The 25,882-nt window shown below is 51.6% G+C and overlaps 1 protein-coding gene across 7 annotated transcripts; it reads right to left on the reverse strand.

Moving 5' to 3' along the window:
- LOC102450670 (fibroblast growth factor 11) lies at nt 1-25,405 on the reverse strand. Of its 7 annotated transcripts, XM_075907289.1 has the most exons (6): nt 24,983-25,244; nt 21,130-21,331; nt 4,483-4,593; nt 2,939-3,042; nt 1,227-1,425; nt 23-403 (listed from the first exon to the last, which is right to left on the reverse strand). In XM_075907289.1, exons 1-6 carry the CDS (start codon nt 24,995-24,997, stop codon nt 291-293), a joined length of 744 nt encoding a protein of 247 aa, XP_075763404.1. In that variant the 5' UTR covers nt 24,998-25,244; the 3' UTR covers nt 23-290. The 7 variants fall into 7 exon arrangements, with proteins under 7 accessions (XP_006112209.2, XP_075763402.1, XP_075763403.1 ...); XM_006112147.3 differs by lacking the exons at nt 21,130-21,331; nt 24,983-25,244 and adding an exon at nt 13,869-14,850 and having other exon boundaries at nt 1-403; XM_075907287.1 differs by lacking the exons at nt 21,130-21,331; nt 24,983-25,244 and adding an exon at nt 6,957-7,034 and having other exon boundaries at nt 1-403.
- Nucleotides 25,406-25,882: the final 477 nt, after the last annotated feature.

Raw genomic sequence — 25,882 nt, forward strand, 5'->3', positions numbered from 1 at the left:
TGGATCAGAAGCTTTTCCAGTATCACCAGTGCTGGCTGAACAGGGAGTCAAGTTCTCAGCTGGCATGGAAGACCACATACAGACACACAGATCTCATCATTTCTTCAGCAGGGCAATGTTGCCCCCAGTGGTGGAAAAGGGTATGACACCCTCCACAGCATAATTTTTTTCTGAGGTCCAGAGGTTGAATGTAGGTAGGCAGATGTCCTGAGCAAAGGGGGGCCAGAGCAGGAATGTGTAAGGGAGGGGCGGTGCTGGAGCAGTGCGGATGCCCCTCCCCAACCTCAGGGTTACGTGGCTTGAGGCTTGGCTGTCTCTTTGCTGGGGGCACCGGTTTCGTCTGGCTTCCTGGCTGCTGAGGGTTCCACCACGTTGTGGAGTGATGGCTCGCGGTACATGGCCACTGCAGAGGTGGGGAGAGACATACACAGAGAAGAGGGAAGTGGGGGATGGCTCGAGATTGGCTGCCCCAGCCACCCTATCACCCAGAAAGATCACATGGGGGCATTTGCATGAAACAAGTTTGCAGAGAATTATAGAATACTAGAATCACAGGACTGGAAGGCAACTCCCTTGCTGCAATTTAAGCCCATTGTTCATCATCAGATTCAAGGAAAATATTTGTTCTCCCTCCTCCATGTAACATCTATTTAGGTACTTGAAAGCTGCTATCATGTCCCCTCTCAGGCTTCTCTTTTCCAAACTAAACAAGCCCAGTTTTTTCAATCTTCCCCCATAGGCCATGTTTTCTAGACCTTTAACCATTTTTGTTGCTCTTCGCTGTACCCTGTCCAATTTCTCCACATCTTTCCAGAAATGTGGTGCCCAGAACTGAATACAAATACTCCAATTGAGGCTTAATCAGTGCAGAGTAGAGTGGAAGAATTACTTCTCATGTCTTGTTTACAACACGCCTGTTACTGCATCCCAGAATGAGGTTTGGGTTTTTTGCAACAGGGTCAATGCTGCTAACTTATATTTAGCTTGTGGTCCACTATGACCTCTAGATCCCTTTCTGCAGTACTTTTTCCTGGCCTGGTACAGAACAGCTGGCTGAGGGTGGAAGTTTGGTGGAGGGAGGGGCAGTGTACCCATGCCAGACATAGCATGTGGGGGAAGAAAGAGCAGTGTGCATGGGTGGAGGAAAACGGGGATGTTTCTATTGTACATCCCCTATTAGTCCATCTAGCCCCCTCCCCTCTGTCCCTGCTCACACCCTCCCTCACCTTCCAATAGCTTGGGCACGAAGTGGGCAGCAGCTTTGGTTTTCTTGACTCGGTTTCCCTTCATGACCTGGCCCTCTTTGTTGATGCCCAAGTACCAGGACCGTCCAGACTCACGCTGGCGGTACAGGGTGGAGGAATACATGACATAGTAGTTCTCGAAGACGCACTCCTTGAACCGGCACTCGGCAGTGAAGTGAGCCTGGGAGAAGAAAGGAAAGAAAGAAAGAAAGAAAGAAAGAAAGAAAGAAAGAAAGAAAGAAAGAAAGAAAGAAAGAAAGAAAGAAAGAAAGAAAGAAAGAAAGAAAGAAAGAACATATGAGCAAGAAAAGGATGGATGGATCGATGGATGGGGAGGGCATCTATGGGAATTGATGAACAATAAAGTAAATTAGGTGCATGGAGCTGGCTAACTAGAAGGGCTATGTGTAGCTCCTTGTCAGTAGCATAGGGCCACCTTTACGGTTATTTTCAGTATCAGCACCACACGTTTGACTATCAGCACCATGTTCACTGTTATTTTCCTTGTCTGCACCATAGTCACTATTATTTTTACTATCAGTGCCAAGTTTACCATTATTTTCCCTAGCAGTGACACATTCACTGTTATTTTCCTATCAGCACCATGTTCACTGTTATTTTCACTATATCAGCATCACATTCAGTCTTACTTTCATTGTCTGTACCACATTTACTGTTGTTTTCCCGATCAGCCTATTCACCACTATTTTTCCTGTCTGTGACACAGCACCACATTCGGCATTGTTCTCCCTCCCATCCTGCTATCCCTGGCTATGCTGAAAGCTAAGATTCCACACAGCTTCGCAGGCCGGCTGTCCAGCTTTCCCCAACCTTGGTGCTGCACCATGGCCAATGGACGGGCTGGGGGCTGGTGGGAGAAACACCTTTACCAGTGCGATGGAGAGCCACAGAGCAAGGGAGTCAGAAAGACCTGGCCAGATGGGCTTGCACAGTGTGTGGGGATGCTGTTGGCGCACGTGATTGCTCCCTGATTGGGGAGGAGTGGCAGATTTTCTTGGGCTCTCCCAGGAGTTCCCTAAAATCAGGCCAGCTGCTAAATTTAACACAGCATCGGCTGACGGCGAGACTATGCCAGGAGAGAGCCAGGGTCCAGCTACCATGAGGCCTGAGGAAGAGAATTGTGGGGGGGCTTTGCTATCTCAGCACACCCTATATGAGACAAAGTGGGGGTTCTGGGGGGGGGAACAGCTGGGAAACTAGGTTCTGCGCCCCCCTTGGACCCTATGTTTGGGAGATGGGAGCAGAGCTCGGTCTGAGTGTGCATGGGGGGGGTAGGTCTGGGTGTCTCCCTGTTGAGGGTGAAGAAAGATGTGGGTACAGCTGGGGGAGGGCAGGCTTGGGCTGAGTCCCACCTGCTGGGGACAGAGAGGAACACAGCTCGTCTTACATGGAGGGACCCCTCTGGCCTGCACTACCTCACCTGCTGGCAGAGAGAGGCTACTTCATATTTATTAGCCACTAACACCCTGTCCCCCCAGGTTTCATCAATAGATGCTCCAATCTGCCTCCCTGGGGAAAAACTGTTGCTACCCACCACTAGTCCCACCCAGGAGGCAGCACCCTCTGCTGGGAGAGAGGATCATGCCCCTATTGGCCACATCACCGCTCTGGACCCAGGCCTCCCACCAACCGTTGCTTCAGTCAGAAAGCTGGATCGAGGGACTGACACTCACGGAGGTATAGAGGTAGCCCTCTGCATTCATGGCGATATACTGCCCCGACTTGGTGCCCTGGATGGCGACCACACGCAGTCCGACAGGGATCAGGTTAAAGAGAGCTGTGGGAGACCAGACAGACAGACAGCAAGGCATCAGCTCCAGACAAGCAGCAAGAAGAGAATGGGCCATGGGGCCTGTCCTGTCCGGGGGGACACTGGCTCCCACCCAGCCCCAGAGCAGGGACTGGCCAGTTCGAATTCCCACTGCCTGATTTTGCAGAACCGGTTCCTGGACCCTGGACTTCAGGCATAATACCTCCCCCTCCCCATTCTTCTGCAGAGCTGGATTTATTCCTCCTCCATGTCAAGCCTTCTCAGTAGCGGGCGAGCACCGTGTTCTAGATATTGAATCCCCTGTTTTGCAATCCCAGCTGAATATTCAGGGCCCTCCGGGAGCAGAGACAACCCACCTCCACCTCCCGTTCCCAGCTCAATGAAAGGAAGATTTACACATTTCCTCTACACACATGATGTGCTGTTGACAGGCCCCTGCCCCATTCCCCCCCTCCCGCCCTCTGAGCCAGCCAGTCCCTACCCTGAGGCCAGATAGGAGCTGACCCTACCTAGGAGGGACAGACTCCAGGCCTCATTTCCCACCCCCCCTCCCCCCGAGCCAGCCAGTCCCCGAGTAGGAGCTGGTGCCCTCTAAAGGGGACGGGCCTAGGGTTGCCAGGTGTCTGGTTTTGAACCAGACAGTCCAGTATTTGAGCTTTCTGTTCAGGAAACAAATTGAGAAAATATAAATGAGAGAATAGAAATGTCCGGTATTTTCTAAATAAGATATAATGTAGATTGTGATGTAATGTCAAGTGTATCCGCTATTTTTGTTGAAACCATCTGGCAACCCTAGATGGGCCCCGGGCCCCATTCCCACCCCAAGGCCAGCTATGTGGCTGGGAGGGTAATGTGGGAGGAGAGGGGGGGCCTGGCAGGGAGAAAGTGGATGGAGGTGCAGAGGGATGGGGCGGGAGACACAGCTGGCCAGGAGAGTGAGAGGCAAAAGGGATGAGGATGCAGGGTGGGCTCTGGGGATCACAAGAGGAGGCAGGGCAGAGATGGGGCTAGCCGAGGGAAGGTGGAAGATGGGAAGACAGAGAAGCCAGCATGGGAGGGCTGGAATGGAGAGATCCCCTTTTGCCCTCTCAGTATAGCAACTCCTGCAGCAGAACTGCCCACCCCACTCCCTGCTGCTTGGATTGCCCCCATCCAGCCTAATGCTGCGTACACAGCATCCCCACTATAAGTCGCCCTGGTATACATCCGTTCTGCACTAAAGTCGTTGACACTTGTAGGAACTGATGCATTATAAGCCCTCCCATTCCCCGCTCTTAAGTTGCACAAAAAAAACCCAACCCCAATTTGCGCCAATGGAAGTAAGCTGTGGGGAAAAAATTCCCTGCTGCAAGTTGCTTTGCTATAAGTCCAAGTTTTTTGGAATGTATCTTGGACTTACAGTGAGGATGGCCTGTATCCTACCAGCCTTGCCTGGCTGCCACTCACTGAAGTTGTTGGTATCTTCTTTTGTCCCATCGATGCTGCCATCTGGGTGCATGCAGAGGTAGAAACCGTGTCGGCAGAGGAGTTTGGTCACGATCCCCTTCAGCTGCGGCTCTGAGGGAGGGGTGTGGAGATGGGAGCCGAGGAGAGAACAGAAAGTAGATTATCCAGTGGCCAGGAGGAAGTGCTCCCTTGGGGTGTGTCTACACTGCACCCGGAGCTCAAAATAAGCTACGCAATTTGAGCTACACAAACTGCATAGCTTATTTCGAGCTAATTTCAAAATAGCATATAATATCGGCTCTGTCTACACAGCAGTTATTTCAAAATAACCCACTATTCCAAAATGCCCCTTACTCCCCGTGGAATGAGGTTTACAGGGACGTCAGAATAGTCAGCCCATTATATTTCAAAGTGACGGCTGCGTTCAAAAGATGAGGAATAGCTATTTTGGGATACCTGAAGTGTAGACATAGACGTAGCCTTATGACTTCATTAAGGCTGAGGAAAAGCTTCAGGAACTTTTAATGATGGCCAGACAGAATTTTGTATGAGCAACAATGGGAAATACCAGAGAAAAGCCTTGAGGAATGTTGAAAAAACACCAGGAACTTTACAACAACTAGCAGAAAATGTCATATGCTGGAGCACAGACATTAAGTTAAAATCCATAGAGACAGACATTCAGATGCAATACTAAGGCAACTCCCAAAGAAATCTTGGTGAAGATTGAGAAAGTATTGGTAATTAGTAAACAGATTGTCACATGAAAATCTAAGAAAATTCCCAGTCAAAAACTTTGTTAAGATGGAGAAGTATCACTACTTTTAAATCAATAAATAGAGTCTTTAGGATGAAAAACTATGGCCATTCCCAAACAAATCTTTGTGAAGATTAAGGAAGTACCAGTAATTTTAAATCTGTAAAGAAATTCTGTATGAAAATCTAAGACAATATGCAAACAAAACTTTGCTAAGCTTCAGAAAGAATATACAGTTTTCAATTAATCAATGCAGGTATGAAGGCAATTCCAACCCCAAAACTCAGTTGACAAAGTATCCCTCACTATAAAATTTCATATGAAAAAAAAAACAAGAAAAATCCCCAGAGGAAAACAGGCTGTTGGAAAGTAGCAGTAATTTTAAATCAATAAATACAAATACTCAAATGAAAAATGGAGGAATTTACCAAATAAAACACTTGATTAAGACTGAGGAAACATCCTTAACTTTGAAGCAATAAATATAATATTTTATATGAAAAAACAAGGACATTATAGACCAAAAGCTTTATGAAGACTTGAATTTAAAATCACTAAATATAGATTTTGTGTGTAAAAATGAAGGCAATTCCAAACAGAAAACCTTGTGACCATTGACAAAATATCAGTCACGATAAATCAATACATAAAGACAAGGAATTTCACACAGAAATGGAGGATTTGCCTAAGCAAAACACAAACAAAACCTTTGTTAAGATGGAGAAGCTCTTACCACCTTTAAATCAATACCTGTATACATTCACAGGGGACACAGGGGAAAAGAACAACTCCCCCAGATGACAAAAATTGGTTTATATGAGAAGTGAAAGATATTACAGAAGAAAATGTTTCTTAGAGAACATATCTGTAATGATCAAACTGTAAATATAAAAGTTCATGTGAAAATATTAAATGTGAAATTCCCAGATTAAAAAAAAAACATTGTTAAAGCAGGACTGTAGCTGGATAAATATTGTAAGTGGTAAAAAGTAACCGAATAAAAGATTATTCTTATAGGGAGCAATAGACAGCGATTAGATCATGTCAGACTGGCCCAGGAATGAGCAATGAAAAATTCTGAGGAATAGTTTTCAAATAGATCCTATGTACAGTGCTGACAGTAGTTTAATAGAGGGCTGCACTGTGTGTGAGTTGGAAAGTAGAGCGCCGAGATATGGGGCATATTGATAAGCCACCAGCAAAATATGACAATGATTCTTGCCATTCAATAGGCATTTCAGCACTCAGATACTGTTCTCTGAATGCACAGCAGTGGGGAAACTGAGGCACAGGGCCCTGACATGACTTGTACCAGGGCATGCAGAAGGGTTGGGACTAAGACAGGAATAGAACCCAGAGTTACTGGCGCCCACCCACCCTGCTCTAAACCACCAACCTCTGCTCCCTTCTCAGAACTGGGAGAGAACCCAGGAGTCTGGCTTGCCAGCATGCCCTGTTCTCACCACTAGGCACTGCTCCTCCAGCCTCCCCCAGCCCCTGGCAGAGGCAGGGTGTGCTGGAAGATGTATTGTTTGAGTTGCTGTGAAGGGTGCTGGAGTGAAATTAACTCTGACAGGGCCCCCCATGGGACCCCAGAGAGCAGGACAAGCAGTGATGCAGAAAGTGGCTGGCAGATAAATAAAAGATGCTCCATAATTTTCTGATTCTCTCTTGCCCCTTTTAGCCTAGAATCCTGCAGGCAGCCACAGACACTTACCTCACAATAGCCAGGGAGAGAACCCAGGAGTCCTGACTCCCAGCACCCTCCCCCCACCACTACTGAGGTCACAGTTGTGTCATGTGTGTTGTATGTATGAAGCAGAGTCTTTATGTGTAGCTGTGTGTGCAGACATCTGTGTGTGTAGCTGTCTCTGAGGGGGAGACTGTGCCGGGCCACGTGGTGGAAGGTGTGTGGTTGTGTGATGTTGTCTCTGTGCTTTTGTGTACACACAGGAGTGGATGTAGACATGAGGAGCGTGTAGGGCTGTGTGTGTGTGTGCTAATGAGTATGGCCATGTAGCTAAGGTGAGTGTGCAGTTGTCCCTGTTGGGTTTGTGTGTGTAAGTGCCGCAGTGAAGCAGGTGTCCTAGTGCCTGTGTGGAGCATATGCAGCCTGCACATTTGTGTCCATGCATATAACCTACTTGTGTGCATCTGAGCATACAGCCTGCACATGCACCTGTGTGCATACAGCCTGCACATGTGCATGCATCTGTTCATACAGCCTGTATGTACCATGCATACAGCCTCTATGTGTATCGTGCACTCAGACTCCCTGTGCACATATTTATGCACACAGCCTGCATGTGTTCATGCACATAGCCTGCATATGCAGGTATCCATGCATATGGCCTATACTTACATGGATCCTTTAATACGGTCAGCGTCTGCATGTATCCATGCATACAGTCTGTGCATGTACCTGTGTACACAGCCTGTGCATTTATCCATGCACAATCTGTGCATGTGTCTGTGTATACAGTCTGTTTGTGTACCCGTGCATAGAATCATAGAATCCTAGAATACTAGGACTGGAAGGGACCTCGAGAGGTCATCGAGTCCAGTCCCCTGCCCTCATAGTCTGTGCATGTACCTATGCATACAGTCTGTGCGTGTACCCGTGCACACAGTCTGTGCGTGTACCCATGCACACAGTCTGTGCGTATGGCTATGTCTACTCTGAAGAGCTTTCCTGGGATGCCAGAAGTATCCCGGAAAAGCTATGCCATGTCCAAGGAACGCGTCCGCTTTTTCAGAACAGTTTCTGAAAAAGCGGACGTGTTCTTCCAACATCCTCATTGTATTAAGAATAAGGGATGTTCTGAAAGAGGAGGTGTGGCGGCGGCGGAGTTCCCTTGCCTCCCGAAGTGGCACGAACGGATTCCACCAGCCAGTAGAATGGAGGGAGTTTATTGCTTCTCCAGGATGTAGCACAGTATAGATGTAATCTGGTTACAGGGCAGGCCTAGGATGCCTCAGCCCCCCTTGAGATGGGGGAGACTGGGCCCCTAAATCCCAGACCCTCTTGTAGGTTGCTTCCTCCATGTTACCAGACAGAAACTAAAAATGTCCCTTCCAGCTCTGTCCCCCAGCCAGGGGCTGACCTCCCCTCCTTCCATTGTTTCTCTCCCTGGGAGGTAACTGGTCGAACAGGTTACCTCCCTGTCCCATCAGCTACTCTGCTGGGCCGTGGTACAGACAGCAGCCAGTGGGGGTCACCCACAGCCCCTGCCTAGCAACCAGCAAGGTACCAACACTATGTCACAGGAGGCTTTTCCGAAATTTGGCCCCGTGTAGAGGGGTCAAATCTTGGAAAAGCCTCTTCCAAAAAAAAAAGCGGAAAAAGATACACAAATTGCAGTTCGCAATTTGCATATCTTTTTCCAATATAATTCTGCAGTCTAGAAATAGCCTATGTTCATGAACACAGCCTGTACTTGCTGCTGAGAGCCATGTAGTCCATGCCGTTGCCCAGGCGTGGGTATCTCAGAGCGTGGCACTGGGCGCTGGACTGCATTTAGCTCACGCACAGCCTTCCCCGAGGCTGTTTGCAGCTGACCCCTCTGTGCCCCTGCCGTGTTGATTTATGGCCACACATTACGATGGGGATGCAGCACAATTGATTCGCTCCTGACAGTGAGGGAAGGGCTGCTGGTGCTATATGTGTGCCTGGGGTCCCAGAGTGAGGGATCCACTTGTGTGGGAAACACAATCCAAGGGGGTGCTCCTGGAAGTGGCGGGGTGAAGGCTGGGAGGCCCACAAGAAGAAACCTGTGCAAGGCAGGGACACAAAGGGGGGATCACCAGGATGACACCTCTGAATTTCACCGGAGTAGGTTACATGAGGATGATGCAGGACCAAAACCAGCCCATCAAATCCCCTGCCCCCATCTGGGCTCCTCCAATGATCCCATGAGGGGCTGTGTAAGACCTTCCCACAGTCTTTCACCAGCCAGAAAACAGGTACATGGAGGGTAGGGCCTGGTGTGTCTCATGCCCAGGGAGGGAACTCAGGAGTCCTGGCTCCCAGCCCCCCTTCCTCCCCCACTCTGACTCACCAGCTCCCAGTCCCCTCCCAGAACTGGGGGGAGAACCCAGGAGTCCTGTAGTACGCCAAATGCAAAGGGACATCTTAATGAGCAGGTTTGTATAATTCATACTCCAACAGCATGTCTAAATTATAGCTCTCTGGGCCAGCCGCGTCTCTTGTGCTGTGTGTGTGCATGCTTGCACACGTGTGTGCTCTGTGTGCGTGTGTTGAAGTGTGTGTGTGCACGCCTGCACACATGTGCTCTGTATGTGTGTGTGTTGAGGTGTGTGTGCACGCCTGCACGCATGTATGCTGTGTGTGTATGGAGGTGTGTGCGCGCCTGCATGTGTGTGCTCTGTGTGCATTTGTACTGAGCTGGGTGCACATCTGCACGTGTGTGCTCTGTGTGTGTCTTGAGCTCTGTGTGCATGCCTGCACATATCTCTGCTCTGTGTGCGTATGCTGAAGTGTGTGTGTGTGTGCACACCTGCACACGTGTATGCTCTGTGTGTGTGTCGAGGTGTGTGCGCGCCTGCACATGTGTGTGCTCTGTATGCATGTGTGTTGAGGAGTGTGTGTGCACCTGCCCAGTCTCTCATCCTCTCCCATTTGCAACTCTCTTTCTCTACCTTTCTCCTCCCCCCAGCCCCACAATGTCCCATTGCACCTGGCCATGCTGTAATTCCGCTACATGATCCCATCACCTCTGCCGCCCAGAGCCTGGCCTGGCTCCAGCCCCCTCTCCCAGATCCCCAGCTGCGCTGAGCCAGCTGTTACTGTACCCTCTTTACCCTAGCCACACAAGCCCTGGCCTCTCCCAGCAGGAAAAATGGGGCAGGCTGGGGAGAGGGAAGCTACTCCAGCCCCGGCTGGATACTTGGTGCGGCAGAGCATGGGATGGACAGACAGACGGACTCTGTCCCCTTCCTTCCCTCCCCATCTTGCTGCAGCCCAGGAGTGTTCACCACCCACACAGTGAAAACTACTTAGGAATGCCCGCCCCTCAGATGGGGCTGTGAGTCAGGAGTGAGGGGCACCGGCAGGGTTGGGGGGGAGGGACTGCAAATTGGGAGTGTGGGGCACCGGCAGGGCTGGGAGAGCCCAAGGCTGGGGTGGGAGGCAAGGCTGGCAGGCAGTGACTTTCCCTGGATAATTAACCATCCTTTCATTTAACAATGGCCTATTTCCAAGCACCCTTTCACTCCCCCAACCAGCTGTGCTCCCACAATGCGCTGCGCTTCCCCTCTTAATGTATGCAAATGTATTTAAATTACTTTAATTTATTTTAATGTACACATGCTGCCTGGCTGTGCAAAGGGTTATTGGTTGCGGTGAGGAGGGAGGAATAACTGGGGTTCGATCAGCTCTGCGGATGGGAGCTAGAAAAGATTCAGCCAGGGAAGACAATTCAGGAGGAGCGTAGGGCTCATCTGGCTGGACTAGAGGGGCTGCAGGTCAGGAGTGAGGGGTACAGCAGAGCAGGGGGCATCATGCCATGGGGGTGCACATTGGCTCCCCCAGATACATCCAGGGCCAGGAAAGATGCCAGTTCTATTTCCAAGTCCCTTGCTCTGCTAACAACAAACAAAATTATGGCTGGGCCCCAGGAACAGTGGCTGGGGACCAGGCCTTGCTCGACCGGCTAAGGATTCCTTCTCTGAGAACTTCCCTGTCCAGGGCGGGTGGGTCAGAGCAGGGGTCTGTGCACCAGGACTCCTGGGTTCTTTTCCCAGCTGTGGGAGGGGCGTGGGGGCTGGTGGGTCAGAGCAGGGAGCCGGGAGCCAGGACTCCTGGGTTCCTCCCCGGGGCTGGCATGGTTGGGGGACATACCCTGTGCTCCTGGTACTGCAGAGCACATGGGGCTTGGCCGAGGGCCATGCACAGCTCCGTTGCCAGCAGCAAGGACACGGGAGGATAATGAGGTGCAGGACCAGGGCCAAGGTGGCACTGGTCCCAGCAGGGTCTCATAATAACGGTGAAGAGCTGTGGGGGAGGGGTAGGAAAGCAGAACGAGATGCAGGGGGAGGCAGAAATGCTGCTGACATGGCAGGAGGTACTGGCAGGGAGGCTTTGGAATTCCAGCCAGGCCTCAAGGTCCTAGTATGGACCCTCCCTGCTCGCTGCCTCCTCTAGGGGGCGCCAACTCCAATCGGGCCTCAGGGTGGGGACTGGCTGGCTCAGGAGGGATGGGGAATTGCCCCTGGGGCCTGTCCTCTCTAGGGGCGCCAGCTCCCATCTGCCACAGGGCAGGGATTAGCTGGCTGGCTCCGGGATGCAGAGGACAGGGAATGGGGCATGGAGCCTCTCTCCTCTAGGTCTAAGCCTTAGTGACAATAATCTGGAGGGACGGAGAACCAGGAGGGCAGGTTCAGCAATGCTTCTTAGCCAAGATGGGCAGCAATGGTGTCCTAGGTTTATGAGGAGACAGGGCTTCCCCCTGTAAAAACAAACTGGGAAGCCCCCCAAAACATTGGGGGCAGACAGGGGGAATCTTCCCTGAGGACTTTAATGTGAAATCATATGGGTTTTGACCCAGGTTGTAGCCAGAGAATGAAAGAACAAAGGAAAGCCAGCAGAAAGGGAAACTGAGGACACAGAAACCAATGGAAGGCTACAGGGGAGGCCAAAAGAAAAGGAGAAGGAAACAGAGGGAAGGAGCGAATGACAGAGCCAGGAAAGGAAGAGAAAGCATGGAAGAAAGAACATGCCAACAGGAAGCCAGGACAATACCCTGGCAATGTGCAAGTAGGAGGACTTGAAATGTGAGGGAAAGTAGGAAAGAAAGAATAATGCAGAGAGAGAAAAGAGAGTGAGAGGGTTTTATCACATTGCTGCCCCTGGGTCCCAGCCACCCAGACTCCTGGGTACAGTCCCTTGGATTCATTCCCCCCCCTTCCTCACCCAAGGGGGGGACTTGGCTGGTTCCCCAATATAACAGCAGCTTCTGCCCTTTCACACACCAGTGCCTAGAAAGTCCCTGGGATTGGTGTCTCCAAGGGAAATAATGAGCACAGTGTGTTCAGGGGCGCTAAAGCACAATACAGACTGGTCCATATAATCCCAGCCAAGTTTGAAACTCAAATTACAGCTGGAATTGATTTATTTCTCCCAAGGAAATGATTCACCCATGGAAGTTTTGCTCCAAAGGGACTTAGGGACAGAACCCAGGAGCCTTGGCTCCCAGCCTCCCCTGCTCTAACCCATCAGCCTCCACTCTCCTTCCAAAACTGGAGAGAGAATCCAAGAGTCTTGAGCTCCACTGCCTCTTATCTTGCAGTAGCAGAGAGAGGCATCATTCAATACAGTCATTCCACAAATTTCCTCTGGGAATGGGGCGCATTCTAGCTCAGTATAGACCAGTCTGTTCAATGTGACTGAAAACTAACGAGTCCACAGCACATATATCTCTGAACAGTAGTCCATACAGACACACTTCATCCTGCAGGGAGCGATAGAGTCCAATATGGACCAGTCCATACTGGCCATACCATGTTTTTAAACCCAAGAATCAGTGGGGTTTATTTATGTGAGAGACACAACACTCTTAATGCTCAGTGGTGGGCACTTTTACCCAATATAGACTAGAAACACCACCAGAGCCACAAATGAAACACTCACTGGAATTTCTCACTCTGCAAACAATGATCCTAGGTGAACATTTTGGCCAGCAGACAGCATTCTAGATTAAATACAACCTGGTCCATATACTGAAGCCATTTCACTGAACTATGCTCCCATCCCTAACTGCACATGCTAATCCAACTCCTCCATTTCTAATCTTGGCAAAATGCCATTCCAGCATGGTAGTCCATAAATACTATTGGTTCATGGAGTCCTCTGCAGCCAAAAAACTGGCATTGCAAGGAAAGGCAGTCAATATATATTGTGTTATTGGACCTGTCACAGTGCCCCCTGCTGTTAGCACCAGGCTTTGTCAGGAAAGATGGTCAATGTCCAGTGTATAGAATTATTGGCTCTGTCACAGTACCCTCCTGCTATTAGCACCAAGCATTGAAAGGAAAGCCAGTCAATATATGCCATACAATGCATGTCTGGCTGTCACAGCACCCCTGCTGTTAGCATTAGGCATTGCAAGGAAAGATAGTCAATATATAGAATATACAGCATTAGGAGGAGGCAATGTGATACACTGTATATTTTTGGCCATCTATCCTTGCAGTGACTGCTGCTAACAGCAAAGGAAGCTGTGACAGAGCCAATAATACTATATACTGCATATATTGACCATCTTTCCTTGCAAGGCCTGGTGCCAACAGCAGGGAGCACAGTGCCAGGTCCAGTTCTAACCCCTGGCATTGCAAGGAAAGATGGTCAATATATGTAGTATATAGCGTTATCGGACCTGTCACAGTGCCCCCTGCTATTAGCACCAGGCATTGCAAGGAAAGACAGACAGTATATGGAGTATATAGTATTATTGGCTCATCACAGTGCTCCCTGCTGTAAGCACAAGGCATTGAAGCCCGGGTATTAGCAGCAAATTGCCCAAACATTGCATTATGCCCCCTCCCATTGGCATCAGGCCATTACAGGGCTATACTGCCTGCTTACCCTCTCCCCATCTTGGAAATCACTCACCAGGTGTTTTTTCCAGCCGTCCCTTCCGCCCGCCGCAGAGTCGGACCTTGGAGATTAAAATGAGCAGCTGCTTCTGGCAGAGGGATTTGGTGCCGCGGGGACAAACTTTCCGCTGGGGGGCCACAGGGCGGCTGGCGACGGGGTCCCGTATCTCCCGTTTCTGTCGGATCAAGGAGCTGGCCAGCGCCGCCATGGTCCCGTGCGAGTTTCTTACGCCGCACTCATGCCTCGGAAGAGCTGAGCCATTGGGTGGGGGTTATACCCTCCCCTCGTGCCCCTCTCTTGGAGAGGGCAAATTCACAGCCCTGAGTACCCAGCTAGGAATCCAGCTCAGGGTTAATTTAGTCCAGTGGGGGACTGGCTGCTGGTTTCTTTCTCCCCTTTTCAGCAAATCCCAGAGGTAGTCAGTGAGGCGTGAGCTGGAAGAGCATTTAATAAATCCAGTCGTATCCCTCCCCCCTTTCCAAACCAGGGTAGTCAATTCTTTTTTGTCACAGTGCAAATGTCTTGGTCAAGGTACAGTCAAGGTCCAGACTCTGGCCAGGACAAGAACCACAATGGCACTCAGCATAAGCGAATCAATTCCCTTCCACAGCAGGATTTCAGACCCCCTGTGGTCCAAATTGCCCCCGCCCCACAAGCCGCAGCCTTTGGCTGGTTGGGGCTCTTTCCAGAAGCGCGGCAAAGGGAGACAAAATAACGAAGCACGGGCGAGATCTCCAAAAATCAGGCACCGGAGCTGGGTTGGGATCAGAAAGAATGGTCTGTGTTTGGAGGCTGGAGAGAAGGATGGGGTGAGATCCCTGGTGGGGGTGGCCAACTTCTTTTCTGCCGCTGTCTGCCACGCTCCTTCGCTCTGGAGAGAGGGGGGAGGGCAGGTGGCCCCCCTAGACACACACACAATCCCAGGCGTCCTTCAACTGGCGAGGTTAATTTGTATGGCACCGACTGGTGAGCGAGTGAGCGAGGCTGGTGTGTGCAGGGGGGGGGGGCAGCAGCAAAGCAGAGGGATGGAGGGATGAGAGAGAGAAAGGGATGGAGAAAAAAACACACACACACAATGTCACACAGGCACCCCCCCCTCCCACACACACACCTTGGAGGAAACCTACAGCTGGAGGGGAATTCCCCTGGTCTTGCCCCCCCCCCCCAAATTGACTCAGTTCCAGGAATCCCCCTGACTAGCCTAGTATGGGGGTCCCCTTCCCTAGTCTAGATTAGTCTGGGGGAGCCCCTGAGCTTCCAACCAAAGTGAATGCAGCTCTCCCAGGTTCTCTCAGTACTGGGGGACCCCTTCCCATGGCCCTAGGCCAGCCTGGTATTGGGGGTTCCCCTAATGTAGTTCAATATTGGGGACTCCCTGAGCTTTCCCCCAACCTAGCTCCTCTCCAGACTAAAAGTGGTGGTCCCTGCCCTACAGGCTGGCAGAAACTGTGGGACCCACTGTGCCCCCACAGAGATGACAATAGAAGGGGGTGTCTATAGCAATAAGCGGTAGGATTGGGGGGTTCACATCCCCCAAACAGCTATTACTCCCCTAGTTCAGCTGGCAATGGGGTTAGAATTATTGGCGTCCCCCCCCTCTGGAAAGCAGAGGTGAGTGAAAGCAAGAAAGGAGGATCCAGGTTTTGCAGGGCTGCTGATCCAATAAATTGTGTCCAGTGCACCCCAACAACTTAGCAGCTGCAAGGAGATGGATTTGGGGGAATCCCTGAGCTACTCCCCAGATATAGGAGCAAAAGCCAGTTCAAAATGGTTACCTCAAAACCCTTCCCACTTGACAGAATTTGGGGTTGTTCGCACCACCCCGAGGAAGGCAAGATTGAGGCAAGATTCCCCCCAGCTTTGCCAGTGTTTCTTACTCCTGACCCGCAGCCTCTGCCAGCCCAGCCCTAGGCTCCCCCCCCCCGAAACCCTGACGGTGCCCCTCACTCCTGACCGGCAGCCCAGGGGCTTATCACACTTGGGGAGGGCAGGCGAACAATGCTGGAAACTGGAAGGGATGTGGGCAGTTCATGGGGCCTTTAAGGAGCTTAGAGCAGAGGCATCCCAAAGGTGATTCCCCACACAGACACCCCAGTAGTGGGGAAGGGGCATATAAAAGAGGGGGACGAGCAGGGAGGGTCCCTGACAGCCCACCCCATGTGGATTTAATTCTAATCCTTGGGTTTCCCCCCAGCCTCTCCAGACCCTCCCCGGCTGCTCATTAAATAGGCATGCTCCAGAGGCTAGCAGTGGGGGATGGGGGGAAGAAGCCGCGGCTGGTGACACAAGCTGCCCCCCCCCCCCAGCGCCGGCAGCGAAGGGTGACATTTGCCGGGTTCACTTGGTAGCTGCCTGGCTGGAACCCCCCCCCCCCCCGAGGAAGTGAAGAGGGGGGGGGGAGCTCATGATTGCGTGTAGTGAAGGGATCTGGCGACAAAGCCAAGGAGCGAGCCCCGGAGTCCCGGCTCTTGCCCCACCCCCTTTCTACCACCCTCCCCTTTTGTATTTTCTCCTTGCCCTACTGGGGCAGTGGGAAGGAGCCCTGGGGGGCAGAGGATATGTGGGGCTGAGGGGAGGAACGGGGGGATAGAGCCATGCGAGGCAGGGAAAGTGGAGCAGGGCTGGGAGGGGACGCACAGATCAGAGGGAAGGGGAGCAGAAGAATAGGTGGAGGTGGGGTGGGAAACTGACGGGAGGGGGGGAGGTGGGAACCGCGGAGGAAGGGGGAAGTGAGGGAGCATGGGGGGGGGAAGCTTCGCATGGCTGGCTTCCTAGGACGGGCGCTCAAGGTTGCAGCGTTATTTTTAGCCACCTGCAGGCTTTGGCAGCGCAGAGCGGGGTGGGGGGAAGGCTGGGGGCGCAGGGGTGTCACTCGGGGTTCACAGGAAACAGAAGAACGACAATTTGCAGCCGCAGCCGTGAAACTAGGCTTCTGGGGGAAACTGAGTCACAGAGCGTCCAGAGAACACAGGCGTCCCGACTCCCAGCCCCCCCCCCCCCCCCCCACACACACACACGCCTCTCCCAGCGCCGGGAGAGAACGGCGTGTGGGGCTGGGGCAGCCTGGCGGGGCTCTCTGGGCAGATGCGTTGGCCGGGCGCGCCCCTTGAAGTACATTTTCCTCAGCCGCTCTGCTCGCTGCCAGTGGGCTGGGCATCATCTCACAGCTCGCCGGGCCTGGGCCAGCAGCGGCCATGCCCCACGAGGGGCAGCACACTGCACCTCCAGGGAGTGGATGGGACCTGCCCCAGAGGTGGCTGCATCTCAACGTCCAGCGAGCGGCCCCATTTCTGGCCATGGGGGCAGCGCGGGGTTAACGACCCCACGGGGGGTTGTGGGGCTGGGTCCGTGCTGCCACCAAGCGGCGGTGGGCGGCACTGCGCGTTCCCGGGACCCCTCACAGCGGCAGACTCCAGCGCCCCGGCACCCGCCCATCCCCCGCTTCGCTGAGGGCCAGCTAATCCCTAGCAGCTGGAAGGCAACTGGCAGTGTGCGTAGCCCGGAGGTCCCGCCCGGCTCGGAGATGCGCCCACCTCGGGGCGGGGGGGGGGGGGGGGGGAGGAGCGGAGTTTAACAGCGACCTTCTCCGAGAGGCCGGGCCGGGAAGCCAGGGAGAGTCGCGGCGGGGCCCGGGAGGTCAGGTTGTGCCAGGTCCGAGCTTAGGAGTGAAAAGTACGACTGAGGATTTTCTCTCCCTCTGAACTCGCTGATGGGCACGGCGCTCCCCGCTAAGCCCCTCGCGGGAGGAAGGGGAGGCCTTGAAACTAATCTTTCTGTCTCGCTCATGAAAACCGAGCCGATTTGCCTATGCAAATTTAGCCACTTCCTTTGCCAAGCCAAAGAGGCAACTGCTGAAGCGGTAAATGGCTCAGGCTCCCAAGCCCCCATCCCCGATTGTCAGATTGTGGGTTCCGTGCCCCTCCCCCACCAAGCAGAGGTGGGCGGGCGCTGCCCACTATCCCCACCTTTGCCACTCTCCTTCATGCTCCTTCTCCCCCCAGCTCTGTGCAACCCTTGCCAGCCCAGCCCAGCCTTGGGCTCTCCCAGCTCTGCCAGTGACTCTTCCTCCCAACCAACAACCAGCCGCTGCCAGACCAGACCAGCCCTGGGCTCCCTCTCCCCCATTAAACCTCCCCCGCAGAAGACAATATGTCCACCGAATGCCTTAGAATTTACTTTTATTTAAGTCTCAAGTTGGAAAAAACTAAATGCGTTTCCACAGGCCCCAGAACTCCAGATCGACAGATGCAGCAGTTTTTGGGAACTGGAGCAACAACCTGCCCCCCATGAGCCCATTCGTTCCATCCAGGAAAACGTAGAGCCCTGCCTTCTCCATAAAAGAGGCCAAACCCTAAGCTCTTTGGGAGGGACACAGAAAATAATTTGATTTTCCACAAACTCCCTTCTGCCCCCCAAAAAACTTAAAAACAATGACTAGGCTAGCAGCACCTTAAAAGACTAACAAAACATGTAGATGGTATCATGAGCTTTTGTGGGCATAACCCACTTATACACAGTCACGCTGCATCCCAACATTTAATGGTGGGCACATTGCTGGGGCTGGTACCCCTCAGTTCTGACCCACAGCCCCAGCTTGAATAAAGATACTAACAGTGTTTCCCAATTTTATTTGGCCACAGAACCTTTTTGAACACAAAAGAATTTTGCGGAACCCTTGACTGACATTGTCAGCACTGAGTAGTGACATTGTCCCCGCTCTCTGGCTAAGCTGGCATTACACAGGGACACTTATCATGGCAAACAAAGATGAAACTTGTTTTCAATAAAATTCATAAATGAATGAAAATTCCATTCCATTACAATAATTCGGACTGTAATGGAATTTTCTCACGGAACCCCTATTTTCACTTTGTGGAACCCTGAGGTTCCACGGAACACCATTCAGGAAACACTGGGTTAATGCACTACAAAGGCAATTTCCCCCACCTTTGATATTTGCATTTGCACATCAAAAGTTAGGCTGGATGTGTTCCATTTGTAACTCAATTAGCATAATTAACATTGGCCCTACAGTTAACAGGAAACTGCTTTTGCTGTTTATATATACTCTGTAATTTCCACTCCAACTCATCTGATGAAGTGGGTTTTACATACGAAAGCTAATGATAATAGATTTGTTAGTCTCTAAGGTGCCACTGGACTACTAGTTTTTAATTAGGCTATGTCTAGATTACGTTCTATTTTCGAAAGGATATGCAAATTCGGTGGGATTTCCTAGCTTGACAGTGATCTTCAAAATGCTGTGTCCCCATTCACACACACGCTGTCAAATAGGTCCAACTGTCCATGACAAGACTTTAATTCAGAGTTCTCTTTGATCAGTCTTCCCCACACTTTATTTTGGCACATTTAAATTGCACAGACAAAATCAGTAGCCCAAGATAGAAATTTAGTAACCCTGAGCTGTCTGGGAAAGGCAGATTTGCATTACAGTAGCAGTCATGCAAATTTCAAATCACCCAAGAAAGTGGGAGTATATAGAACCCAGGAGCCCTGCTCTCCTGCTGTAACCAGCGGACCCCACTGCACTCCCACAGTTGAGAAGAAAACCCCAGCATCCTGCCACTAGCATGCAGACATCCTATCCCATCCTGGTGGCAGAATATGGACTGGTCCCCCAGCTACACCTCAGCCTCAGACCCCTCATCCGGAGCCCTGCCCAGCTTGGCGGCCACCTTGACCCTCTCCACCGCTTGCCGCAGGTGTCCTGCTGGGTCCCCCCGGACGGCAGCCACAGTGCGGGCCAGGCCCGGCTCCCAGACCCCTTCCAGCCTGTTGCAGCTGGGCAGGAAATAGTGGGGACAGGAGGCACGGGCCAGGCTGGATACCATGTCATCCAGGAGGCCTAGCAGGCAATGGGCTGCGTTTTCCTCCTGGCCCAGGTAGCGTGCAGGCAGGCGGTCACAGGCCCACAGCACCAGGGTCCAGAGGTGATACGGACCGACCTTCTTGTTCCAGGTGCAGGACAGGGCAGCCCGGGCAGCCCGAAAGGCCTGCAGCAGTGGAGGCGGCACCACCTGCTTGAGATGCAGCTCGCTCCTGGAGAAGGACAGGCGCCAAGCAAGGCCCGTGGCCTCTGCCGCGTCCTGGGCCTCTCGCCAAGCAGGGCCCACAGCCTCTGCTGGGCCCAGGGCCTCCAGTTGGCTCATGGCCTCCACTGGGTCCAAGGTGTCATGCCAAGCGAGGCCTGAGGCATCCACTGGGTCTTGGGCCTCATGGCAAGTTGGGCCTATGGCCTTCACTGAGTCCACAGCCTCCCCTGAGCCCGAGACCTCATGCCAAGTGAGGCCCACCACATCCACCAGGTTTTGGGCCTCATGCCAAGCCTTACCCACAGTCTCCACCAGGCCCGGGGCCTCCACTGGGCCAAGGGACTCCTGCCAAGTGAGTAGGTAGTCCTTGGTCAGGGTAGTCCTGCCTTGGTCAGGGTAGTCCCGCCAAGCCGGACAGGAGCTGGGCAGGAGGTAGAAGCCCTCGGCCACGTCCTCTTCCATCAGCTTGCCCTCCCAAAAATGGCTGTGACTCAGCCAATCCTGGGCGACTGCCGGCCATCCCTGGAAGGCCACAACGGGCACCACATCATACAGTGCCCGGAGGGTGCCATGCCGCAGCATGAGGGTGACCAGCCCACCCTGCCCAACCACCCATTCCACGGTTGGTTCCCCTTGTTGTGGGGTGGCCTGGGCCTGGCTGGTCACGGCCACCAACGTCTGGCAGAACCAGGCTGAGACCAGGCTAGGGGCTAAGTAGGCCTGGCCATCATGGTGTTGGCAGCAGTCAGCCCACCGGTGCCAGGCCTCTGGGCCGAAGGGGGCTAAGGGAAGCCAGGCGTAGCCTGGTGGGCAACGGTGCAGGTCCAGAGCTATGGGGCAACCATGGGTTTGCAGAACAGGCACCAGGAGGGTATAGTCAGCATCGTAGTTGGCCCGTGAGGTGTAGCAGCCCAGAACTCCAGGGTCCAAGTCCACCGTGCCCTGGCGTGCCCCGCCAGAGAGCAGGAGGTATTCATTGGCCTCTGGAAGCTTCTTGTCCACCTTGTGCACCAGACCTGGCAAGAAAGAGGACGGGGGAGGGGGCAGCTTGGAAAAATGGAACCCAGCAGTCCGGGTTGATGAGTCACTATACTGAGAGAATATCCAGGAGTCCTTCCTCCCACTCCCCCACCCCCCACTATAATCACCAGTCCCCATTCCCTTCCCAGAACCAGGAAAAGCACCCTGGTTTCCAGGCTGCCAGCACATTCTCTCTCACTCACCCAGCAGCGAGAATACAAAGTCCTTGAGAGTCAGCAGTTCGGGGGCGGCCCGGACACCTGGGTCCCACATGGTCTGCTTGCTTAGCTCTTGTACCAGCTGGTTGAGTTCGGCAATCCGGGCTCCAGAGTGGAAATCCAGGTCTGTGAGGGGCTGGGCTGGGCGAGGGACAACATCCCTCTCTGGGGAGACCATGGCCTGGTGCTTGGAGGGGGGCAGACAAGGGGGAAGTAAGAGGGGAGCTATGCAGAGAGGGCTCCCACCTTCCATTTCACCCCTAGATTTCCCTTCCACATCCTAGCCCCTAACCCTTCAGGACTCCCAAAACCATAATCTCCTCCCATATACCCTGCCCACAACCTACCCCGCTTGCCTAGTCATAAGAATGGCCATACTGGGGCAGACAAAAAAAATCCATCTAGCTCAGTATCCAGTCTTCACACAGTGGTCCATGCCAGATTCCCCAAGGGAGTGAACAGAACAAGTAATCATCAAGTGATCCCTCTCCTGTCACCCATTTCCTGCCTCTGACTAACAGAGGCTGGGACACCATTCCTAACCATTCTGGCTAATAAAGTATTGATGGACCTATATTCCAAGAATTTATCTAGTTCTTTTTTGAACCTTATTAAAAGTCCTGATCTTCACAACATCCTCTGGCAAGAAGTTCCACAAATTGACCGTGCGTTACATGAAGAAAAACTTCCCTTTGTTTGTTTTAAACCTGCTACCTATTAATTTCATTTGGTGATCCCTAGTTCTTATGTTATGGAAACAAGTAAATAACTTTTATTTATTCACTTTCTCCACACCAGTCATGATTTTATGGACCTTAGCCTCCTCTTTTCTATGCTGAAAAGTCCCAGTCTTTTTAATCTCTCTTCATATGGCAGCCATTCCAAACCTCTAGTCATTTTTGTTGCCCTTTTCTGAACCTTTTTCAGTGCCAAGATATTTTTTGAGATGAGGTGACCACACTTGTACTCAGTATTCAAGATGTGGGTATACCTTAGATTTTTACAGATGCAATAAGATGTTCTCTGTCTTATTCTCTATCCGTTTTTTAAATGATTCGTAGCATTCTGTTTGCTTTTTTGACTGCTACTGCCCGTTGAGTGGATGTTTTCAGGGAACTAAGTACAATGACTCCAAGATATCTCTCTTTAATGGTAATAGCTAATAATTTTGTATGTATAGCTGGGATTATTTTTTCCAATGTGCAGTACTTTGCATTTATCAACATTAAAATTAATTTGCCATTCTGTTGGCCAGTTACCTAGTTTTGTGAGATCCTTTTGAAGCTCTTCACAATCTGCTTTGGCCTTCACTATCTTGAGTAGTTTAGTATCAGCTGCAATTTTTGCCACCTCATTGTTTACCCCTTTCTCCAGATCATTTATAAATACATTCAATAGGATTGGTCCCAGTACAGACCCTTGGGGGACACTACGGCTGTGTCTACACTGGCATGAATTTCCGGAAATGCTTAAAACGGAATACTGTTCCATTTTCAGTTTTTCCGGAAAAGGAGCGTCTACATTGGCAGGCTGCTTTTCCGGAAAAGAGTCTGTGGCCAATGTAGATGCGCTTTTCCGGAAAAGAGCCCCGATCGCCATTTTCGCGATCGGGGCTTTTTTCCGGAAAAGACTACTGGTCTGTCTACACTGGCCCTTTTCTGGAACAGTGTTCCGGAATAAGGACTTATGCCCAAGCGGGAGCAGAATAGTTTTTCCGGAATAGCGGCTGATTTTGTACAGTAGAGCATCGTTGCTTTTCCGGAAATTCAAGGGCCAGTGTAGACAGCTCACAGCTTATTCCGGAAAAGCGGCTGATTTTCCGGAATAAGTGGCCCAGTGTAGACACAGCCTACAAGTTACCTCTCTCCATTCTGAAAACTGACCATTTATTCCTATCCTTTGTTTCCTGTCTTGTAACCAGTTATCAATTCATGAGAGGATTGATAATTAAAGTAAGTTGTCATGGGATAAGTTAAGAGCTTTTGGTGAATGACCTTGTCAAAGGCTTTCTGGAAATCTAAGTATATTGTATCCACTGGATTCCCCTTTGTCTACATGCTTGTTGACCCCCTCAAAGAACTCTACCAGGTAAAAAGCTTCAGAGGGGTAGCCGAGTTAGTCTGTAACAGGAAAATCTGAAAAAACAACAAATAGTTTCATAGCATTTTAAAGATTAACAAAACATGTAGATGGTATCATGACTGGACATCTGAAGAAGTGGGTTTTGCCCATGAAAGCTCATACTACCATCTACATGTTTTGTTAGTCTTTAAAGTGCTACTAGATTATTTGTTGTTTTTTACATTTTTTTTTCTACTAGGTCAGTAAGGCATGATTTCCCTTGACTGTGTTGACTTTTCCCAAACAAATTATGTTAATCTGTGAGAGACAATTCTAGTCTTTACTGTAGTTTCAGCTAATTTGCCCAGTACTGAAATTAGATTTACTAGTCTATAATTGGCAGGATCACCTCTAGAGCCCATTTTAAATATCAACATCCCCTCCCTCCACCACCACCACCCTGGCTCCCCAAAGCTTCTACTCTACCCCACATACCTCCTGCCACATAACCTACCTAGCCTCCACCACCACATTAGCCCCTCAAAGCTTCTCCACAATAATCTCCCCCCATAGATCCTACCCCATAACCTATCCAGCCCCTCACCCTCCATCACCATCCTGGGCCCTAAAAGTGGGATGTTAAATACCGGTTAATTGAATAATTGACTCCTCACCGCTTGAGTAACCTCATTAATTCGTATCGATTAGTCGACTATTCTGTAGTCACTGGGGGCAGGGCCAGCAGCCAGTGCACTATGGCTTCACTCCTGAGAAGACCCCTGCCACGCCACACTGCTGCTACTGTATCAGACAGCAGCATGGGATGCTAGCTGGGAGCTGGTTTGCGAGGGGAACCAGTTTAAAACCCAGCTCCCCTTGTGGACCTGAGATGTCGCTCTGTGCTGCTGCCTCTGATAAAGAGGCAGCAGCTTGGGGTGTCAGCAGCCCCCATCTAGGAGGTGGTTTGAGCTCCCAGATCTGGCATGAGCCAGAACTGAGCTGGGCTGCTAGTCAGCCTTCTAAAAAATTTAATGGCAAGTGGGGGAGGGGGTGGAATGTGTGTAGTCTATACTATTAACCTATAAGCTTTTGCTTATTGGTTAATCGACTACACTTTTACATCCCTACCCCAAAGCTCATTTCCCATAGCTTATCCACTTTCCCCACCCCTTCCCATAGAGATCCTCCACAACCTTCCCCAACCCGATCCCTTCCCCCCCAATCAGCTTTCTCCTCTCCAGGAACATCCCATCCCTAATTGACCTTTACAGTCAGCCCTTCCCTGGAACTCCACTTAGCCCAACACGCAGGGACTACCTCACAAGTCTCCTTCTACCATCCTTCTCCAGAATGCCTCCCACTGCCTGTGGTTCTGGAGTGAGGGAACCAGCAGAGTTAGGAAAGTCTAGGGCTGGGCTATCAGCGTCTGCAAGTAGGCAGTGAGGGACACCAGTAGAGCTGGGGGGAAAGGACTAGGGGGCTGTGGGTTGGGAGTGAAGGGCACTGGCAGAGCTAAGAGGAAGGGAGACCAGGGCCAACCTAACAGGAGCTGCAGTCAGGAGTAAGAGGCATTGGCAGGACTGGGGAAGCCCAGGGCTGGGCTGGCAGGGGCTGCAGGTTGGGAGTGAGCAGGGCTGGGTTGGGTTAGGTTGGGTTGGAAGGGGCTGTAGGTCAGGAGTGAGGGGGCACCAGCAGGGTTGGTGGGGGGGAGGTAGGGGTTGTGGGTCGGGAGTGAGAGCACTATAACATTGAGTTTGTAGCAGCAGTGTTGTTTTACCTCGCACCTCTGCATGTGGCCTGTGCTGGATGCCTGGGTCCCTTCTGAGGGCGGGAGCGGTGTTTGGAGATCTCACACTTGGATCCAGAACCTGAGGAAGGCCCCAGATTTACCTCTCCTCCACATTCCCACTAGGTGAGAGCTATTCTCTCCCTTCCGCCTTCTTGCTTCTGCCAGGTACTCACATGCCCCGCCCCCAACCAGGTGTGGGGAACTGAGACTCTCTCCCTGCAAATCTCGCCTAGCGGGGGTGTGTGTGTCTGTGTATTTGTGTGATCTCACACATGGCAGTGAACTCACCTGGGAACGGACAGCCCCACCCTTGGCTGAGCCAGCTCCACTGCCCCCTGGGGAATGTAGTGCTGCTCATAGCCGCAGTGCTCCCTGGGAACTGTAGTACTGCCTATGGCCGCAATGCTCATAGGGAATTGTAGTCCTGCCATTTTTTTTTTTTTTGCAAATGCACCTTGGGAATTGTAGTCCTGTCATGACTCCCAATGCCCCTTGGGAATTTTAGTTCTACCGTTACTCCTAATGCTCCCTGGGACTTGTAGACTTGCCATTACTCCCAATGCACGCTGGGAAATGAGGTCCTACCAATGTCCCCAGTGTCTTTTCGAAACTAATGCTGCTTGTCCCTTTTGTCCAATGCATTCTGGGATGTGTTGTTCTCTCCTCCATCCCCAGCAACCTGTCTGTAGAGTGTAATAACTGTAGGGCCCATTTGGGAAGGAAGCAATTCCCAGTGAATCATGAGTATTCACAGGAAACACCAAAACTGGGAGATTCTGAGCAATTTGCAACCTGGAAGGGATTTAAAAAATCCCACAAAGTATGCTGGCAGCTGTTGTTTGGATCTCCCCTCCCAAGACACTCCCAGCTGATGTTCTTCTCAACCCA

The sequence above is a fragment of the Pelodiscus sinensis genome, chromosome 24 (assembly GCF_049634645.1).
Source record: "Pelodiscus sinensis isolate JC-2024 chromosome 24, ASM4963464v1, whole genome shotgun sequence".
NCBI classification, from domain to species: domain Eukaryota; kingdom Metazoa; phylum Chordata; order Testudines; family Trionychidae; genus Pelodiscus; species Pelodiscus sinensis.